General features: G+C 37.2%; 1 protein-coding gene across 1 annotated transcript; it reads left to right on the top strand.

The window, feature by feature from the left end:
• The first annotated feature begins 2,200 nt into the window (after nucleotides 1-2,200).
• Nucleotides 2,201-6,353, top strand: SOSTDC1 (sclerostin domain containing 1). Its single transcript, XM_047752421.1, has 2 exons — nucleotides 2,201-2,582; nucleotides 5,140-6,353. The coding sequence occupies exons 1-2, from the start codon at nucleotides 2,378-2,380 to the stop codon at nucleotides 5,553-5,555; spliced, it is 621 nt and encodes a 206-aa protein (XP_047608377.1). The 5' UTR covers nucleotides 2,201-2,377; the 3' UTR covers nucleotides 5,556-6,353.
• The last annotated feature ends 1,320 nt before the right edge of the window (nucleotides 6,354-7,673 follow it).

The following is a 7,673-nucleotide window of genomic DNA, read 5'->3' as shown; positions in this document are numbered from 1 at the left end:
TCTGACCCTCTTACTTCCTTCAGGAATTTGGTCTATCAGATGGTGGTTAATATTAACATACTTCACGTAATTAATATCAAGTCCCATGATGAGCAGGGTAAGGAATTCTACATAGTGTTTCTGAAGGATGCCTGGTGTGTAATCTCCATGTGCACAGAATAAAATATGTTATTTTCCAAGAAGGATGTTAGACTAAATGACTACATGAAATCTTAAGATAGGGATCTGATTGGCAGTAAACATTAAATTGACCTTTGAGAATTTAGTTTTTAAAATTTTGATTATGTGGAATTTTGAATATACACAAAGTAAACAAAATAGAATATCCAGAATCCAGCCCAAACAACAATCATACTATCCCCACTCACACCCCTAACTACTCCCCTCCTATGTTATTTTGAGAGTTTATTTCAGGCATCATATTATTTTATCTAGAAGTATTTCAGTATACACCTTTAAAAGAGAAGTAGGTGAAGTTTTATTTTTTATTTTATTTATTTATTTTTTATTTATTTGGCTGTGGCATGCAGCAGCTTGATGTGGGATCTGTTTCCAGGCTAGAGCTTGAACCTAGTCTGCAATGGTGAAAGTACCCAATCCTAACCACTAGACCACCAGGGAACTCCCAGTTGTTGTTTTTAAACAAAACTACAGTACCAGATATCCCTGGTGGCCTATTAGTTAAGGATCTGGCATTGTCACTGCTAGGGCTCAGGTCACTGCTCTTGCTTGCGTTCAGTCCCTGACCCAGGAGCTCTTACATGCCATGGGCGTGGTCAAAATGAAAAAAATAAATAAATAAATAAATAAAACAAAAAACCACAATAACATTTTTCTCCCAAAGAAGAACAATAATTTCTTAGTATTATTAGTTAGTCTTTTGTTCTTAGTTCTTTGTTTTTACAGTGAGATAGAAAAATGGATAGATAATAAGTAGTTCTCAACTGGGGTGATTTTAGCTTCCAGGGCACATTTAGCAATGTCTGGAGACATTTTTGATTATACTGGGGGTGTTACTGGCATCTAGTGGGTAGAAGGCAGATATGCGGCTAAACTCACAGAACAGCCCCCCAAAACAAAGAATTATCTATTCCAGAATGCCAATAGTGCCATGCACTGTGGAAAAACACAGATGATAGATTGATAGATGACAGCCAGCCAGACGGATGGATACATATGAATAGCTTACAATCGGTCAAAGTTAATCAGGTCAGTTTAATAGCCACACAAAGGGCAAAAATGGATTTAAAATTGAAGAGATTCAGAATTTTTGTTCCAATCAAAATGCCCCACCAATCAGGTGGAATGTTACAATTGTTTTAAGGATAGAGATCAGCAGCCTGGTTAGTAATTAAGAGAGCAACTGCAGTATGTATGGATAAAGAAGTTCTGAAAACTACCATGTTTCTTAGGTGAGTAGCAGAGCCAAAGGAAGTAAGGAACAAAATGTTTAGTAAATACAGGTAGAACATGTGTTCTGCAGCAAATGAAAACCTTGCAAAAATTATTTTGAATTTGCCAAACAATAATCTGTCAGAAATGGTTTTCTTTCATGTAAAATGATGCTATGAATGTAATGCTTATGTCATATTTTAAAGACGAAAGTTGATATTAGCTACTTTAATGCAGACAGAGCTATGCTCATTATTCTCTGCAGAGAACTCCTGGCAATAAGTTACCTAGCAGCACAGCAGTTTATGCAGATCAAAGCTGCATTATTTAAGTGTGTCCAGGGGGCAGAGTTTTAGCTCTGTGACTTATACTTTAAAAAAAAAATGGTGGCTTGCATCTTGAGAAACAAGATATGTTTAACTAATAAAGTGCTTCATGCAAGCCCTACAACATTTAAATCCCTGAGTTCCTCCTGTTATCCGCAGATGAACCCCCTCCCTACCCCAAATTTAGAACGACCGTGGGAATGTAAATTTCTTCAAATGAACAGCAGTATATTTTCATTTAAATTAAACCCAAATGTAAACTAGATTTAGGAAAAGAAACAGCAGAGAGAGAGAGAGAGAAACAGAGACAGAGACAGAGACAGAGAGAGTCTGTAGCTGCTATAGAATGTGCCTGGCTGCCTCAGCTCACAGACAAGTAATGAAGTCCAACCCTGAAATTTCAGGCAATTTGTATACCAAGCTCCTCCTTTTCTGTAGTCTTCTCTTCCATTGGTAAAATTCTTTTGCAGGGTCATGTAGGGATCCCACCCCTTCTCTGTGTTTTCACTCTGAAGCTCTACACAACTTTACACCTGAATGAACGCCAAACCTCAGTGGATATATAAAGGGAACCTTGAGGAGGAATTTCACAGTTACAGTGCAGAAGCAGAGGGAAAGGAATTAACCAGCTCTCCAGCCAAGCAAATCCTCTACTCACCATGCTTCCTCCTGCCATTCATTTCTATCTCATTCCCCTTGCATGCATCCTCATGAAAAGCTGTTTGGCTTTTAAAAATGATGCCACAGAAATCCTTTATTCACATGTGGTTAAACCTGTTCCAGCACACACCAGCAGCAACAGCACGATGAATCAAGCCAGAAATGGAGGCAGGCATTTCAGTAACACTGGACTGGATCGGAACAGTAAGTGCATTTTACTTGCATGGATTGGGTTTTTTTCTTATTTGGTAGCCTTAGCTCACATTCCTGTAGAATTGTTTCACTGCTAACTAACCTGAACCATATATGTTTTGTTAGCTAAACAATCTGGGAGTAATCTGCTGCTTGTGTAGATTGGCATTCTTCCCTACAAAGTTAACTTCACTGAAACAGTGATTTGATTATGTAGGCACAGACTTAAGTTTTCAAACATCCCCCAAAAAAATGTTTCCAAGAAATTAAACTGTCGCTTCCTTAAAATCATGCAAAATGAGAAGTTTTTAAAAAATTGTTACAAAAAAGTGTTGTTCTAGATAGTTTACATTCAGGATGTTTTCTGTTTACTTCAGGACCTGTGCAATTCTGTAATGTATATAAAGCTAACTAAACAAGGCATGTATGGGAAATTACAAGGGGGAAAAAAGAAGGCGCTTTCTGGGAGGAAAAAATGTTGCTCACATGTATTTCTAAAATATGTCTAGTGAAATAGTTGAAGTTTTGATGATCATTGAGAAAGAGAGATGAAGCTAAAAATGTAGGAGAAGCTTATTTTTTCTGAAATAATTCCTTATTAACCAGATCAAAATTTAGGTAATTGTATATTTTTGTGAAAGACCAGGGAGACTTTCATAACTTTAGAGGCTTAAAATAGTGACAGTACAATAATACCTTGTAGAGAAAGTATTTTTCTTCTTTTCTCTTTGCTTAATTGACACACTAACCACAAGCTAGAAGGATTCAAATTTCTTCTTCTAAGTTTTGCTTTACTCCTTTCCTTTAGAAGAGTTCACATGGTAATCACCAGGTTTTAAGAGACTCAGAGAAATAGTGCACAGGAAATCTTACACAAATCTGTTGCTCCTCCTCAATTCCGTTCAGGTGCAAAAAGGGGTTTTGACTTCTAAAAAGTCAAAGCGAATATGACTGTTAATGACTTTCTAAGAAAACCAAGATGTTTTAACTTTCATGAAGATGCTTGCTTTCATAAAGACAGGAACTATCTGATTATTATTAGATTACTGAGCAATGTGGTAGGTATTCATTGTCAATAAACTGTCACTGCAAAAATGCCGAATCTCTATATACACAGGAACAAAAAGCTAGACAGGTCAAAATCATCTCTGGCTGTTTCCAGGTGCATTCCTAAGGCAGCTGCAGGAAGGTGAACTGCAGGAAGGCAGCAGAATCAACCAGCCAGAGCATGCTGAATGGACAGCTAGTTTACACTTTAATTTTAATCTCACAATCTATCTGCACAGATGTATGTATATGTATATTTTTTTCAGAACTATCACATCCCTTTAGACTATATCTCTCACCTTATAATTACTATGGCACCAAGATGAAGTAAAACTCCTAATTTGGAATTTCCTATTAGCTTTCAGTATACTGTGGAAGACAACTTCAGTGTCCCTTCTAATTTCTATTTTTTTAATTTCAGCAGTCTATACTGCAAATATATATATTTTTTCTCATTAACAAGGCTGATTTTTTTTTTCAAACTTGTTACAGGCAATTTTCCTCAAGTTTAGATAACAAAGCAATGGAAAGGAAAACTAAAAAATTTCAAGATTCATTTTTGCTTTAATTACATCAGGCATGTAACAAGAAACAGCCAATTAGAGAACATACTTATCAAATTCAAATGACTAAACAAAAAGTTTGCCATGACCAAGAATCAGGAAACGAACACCGTGATTCCTTTCACAGTTGTAAATCAGACATGTTAGGCAGGCATTTTTCTGCCATAAAATTCATGGAAATGTAGCCAAGTTGTTATGGCAACCATACGTTCCTGATTTAGGGGCTTTTATATTCTTTAAATGTTGAGCTGTAGTGACATTTTGCATTTCAAACATTTTAATATTTGTATTTTTAAAAGATAACTTGGGAATTTATGTTTAAAATGTAGTTATTAAGTTTGATATATGAAATATCAGACGTTGTACACATAGGTATGCATGATTCTCTGCAGCTGAATTTTATAACTGAAACAAAATATTAGGGGTTGCATTGTACACAATATTTAAGTACTTTCCACATTTTCTCAATAGATTTCTTTAAACGTAATTAAAAGCACTTGCAGACATCAACTGATATGACCAGTGAGTAAGAGAGCATTATAGTATAAACCTTCTTAGCTCATTAAAGAATATGTAATATTTATGTGTAATGAGTATTTACGCATAAATATAACAGCTGTTTAATCCTTATTGAGGAGTAAGACTAAGAAAGTGGAATTTTTTCAAATACTCCACTAAACAATTAGCTAATGTTATAGATGAAAAAACAAACAAACAAACAGGCCCAGTTTATCTTATTTCAAAAAATCTACAGCCACGTAAGCTGATGATTTTCATGAGATCTTTCTTTACCACCATCCACGTAGAAATACAATAAGTGTGTTCACATCCTATCTGGCAATTTGCCATCATTTGGACATGATTTTTGTCATTGCAGGTTATCTAAAAAAACAAAACAAAACAAAAATCTGTCCATTTTTTTTTTTTGCGTCTGATGCACATTTTTTTCTTTCCTGCAGCTCGAGTTCAAGTAGGTTGCCGAGAACTGCGTTCCACCAAATACATCTCTGATGGCCAGTGCACCAGCATCAGTCCTCTGAAGGAGCTGGTATGTGCTGGTGAGTGCTTGCCCCTACCTGTGCTCCCCAACTGGATCGGAGGAGGCTATGGAACAAAGTACTGGAGCAGAAGGAGCTCCCAGGAGTGGAGGTGTGTCAATGACAAAACACGCACCCAGAGAATCCAGCTGCAGTGCCAAGATGGCAGCACGCGCACCTACAAAATCACAGTGGTCACCGCCTGCAAGTGCAAGAGATACACACGGCAGCACAATGAGTCCAGTCATAACTTCGAGAGCATGTCGCCTGCCAAGCCAGCCCCACATCACAGAGAGCGGAAAAGATCCAGCAAATCCAGCAAGCACAGCATGAGTTAGAATTCAGACTCTCTAAACTGGACTGACTAGTAACCATCTGCTTTACAGATTTGATAGCTTGGAAGACTCAAGCCTGGCACTGCTATTTTCTTACTTGGAAATATATGCTTTCTGCTTTGATCAAACCCAGCAAGCTGTCCTAAGTATCAGGAACTTCTTTGGGAATAGCTTTTCCTTTTCAAGTTTTTCAAGATGTGTGCATTTCCATGAGTGTGATTTGCATTTAAATTCCACGCATCCTGCAGTACTTAATTCCTCATGGTTCTTGAAAGACTGGTGATACTATACACATCACTGAACCTTTACTTGTCAAAACAGAAAAGGGCTTCTCCGCTACCCTCCATTTCCCAAACCATTTTTCCCCACCTACCCAACAAAACTTCTTCAAAATCAAAAAGTTAAAGGTGCTTTTTTGATGATCTTCATGGGAACAATTTAGCAGCCAAGAATGATCTCCCTTTGAAAGAGTGAAAGACCTTGTGACATTTCACTTCAAAAATAAGCCCTGTAGCTTTTTACAGTCTCATAGTATGAAATTATACCCTGCATGCTGACCCTCGCTTGGAATGGAATGCCAGAAATGCATGGCAGCAGCTAATAAGTAAAGCTGATTAACTATTTATTTGTCAAAGTTATTATTTAATGAGCTTTCACGTGTGATTTTTTTTCAAAATGTTAATTTTTTATGTTTTGAAGCTTTTTCATGTACCTAAATATTTTCTTGTATTATTTGTGGTTGATCTAGAAATATGACAATACATGCTGTAGATATGTAAAATAAATATTTTAGTCTCCTTATTACATATATGTTTTATCAACAATATGAATCTTTTAAAATCAATCAGATGTGTTGTAAAGATGAAATATGTAATGCTTTCTTGTTTAATCTGTGCAATGAGAAGTTGACTTGACCTTCAATTCCATCAGTTTCTTTTAACCAAAATAAACACTTCAAAAAGTTATTGTCCTTGTCTCTAACATGTATAAAAAGTTTCATGTTTACAGAAACTACAGAATAAATGTACCAGAGTAATTGCTTTTTTTAATAAGGCACATTCAAGTTTTGATAGAAAATTCCACAGTAGGAAAAAAAGAGAAAGGGAGGCCATCTATTTCAGTAAACAAGGTGAAAAAGTTGGGTGGCAAACCAGCAGTGATTTGTAAAAAGAATATCATATTTAGGAGTTCCCAATGTGACTCAGCTGTAAGGAACCTGACTAGTATCCATGAGGACATGGGTTCGATCCCTGGCTTTGCTTGGTGGGTTAAGGATTCAGCATTGCCCTGAGCTGTGGTGTAGGTCACAGATGCAGCTCAGATCTGGCGTTGCTGTGGCTGTGGTGTAGGTCGGCAGCTGTGGCTCTGATTCAACCCCTAGCCTGGGAACTTGCCTATGCCATTGGGTGCAGTCCTAAAAGACCAAAAGAAAAGAAAAGAAAAGAAAATCATATTTATATATACACGAGGATGCCCAGTGTGCTGCTCATTATAATCAACAGGGGGAGATATATTATAAAATCAAATGCCTAGGCTACCATCCAATCTACACCATAGTTTCTGAAGATGGAACTCAGTTATCAGCAGTTTCAAAAGTTTTCCAGGTGATTCTCATGTACAGCTATGTTTGAGAAAGGAATTGTGAAGAAATCACTACCGTATGTTGGGAAACTTTGAATACGGTAGCATGGCCCCCAAATCAAAAAATAGAACAACAAAGAAAACAGAAACTGGCCTTTCAATGTTTTCAAGTTTTGATATGTCCTTATATTCCCCAACTTTAATCATTCTTGAACAAGATTATACAATTAAATGGCTGATGTGTTAATTCAATCAATGATTGAGCCCAGCATTCCAAGAGAAGAAAACCAAAGAGGTTTGGTTAGGTGTCGATAAGATTTTTTTTTTTGTCTTTTGTCTTTTCTGGTGCCACACTTGTGGCATGTGGAGGTTCCCAGGCTAGGGGACTAGTTGGAGCTACAGCTGCCAGCTTACGCCACAGCCACAGTAATGCCAGATCTAAGCCATGTCTGCGACCTATACCACAGCTCACGGCAATGCCGGACCCTCAACCCACTGAGCAAGACCAGGGTTGGAACCCACAACCTCATGGTTCCTAGC

The sequence above is a fragment of the Phacochoerus africanus genome, chromosome 11 (genome assembly GCF_016906955.1).
Source record: "Phacochoerus africanus isolate WHEZ1 chromosome 11, ROS_Pafr_v1, whole genome shotgun sequence".
Classification (NCBI taxonomy): Eukaryota; Metazoa; Chordata; class Mammalia; order Artiodactyla; family Suidae; genus Phacochoerus; species Phacochoerus africanus.
Note: the sequence above shows the minus strand (reverse complement) of the source record. Positions and strands in the feature narration are given on the sequence as shown.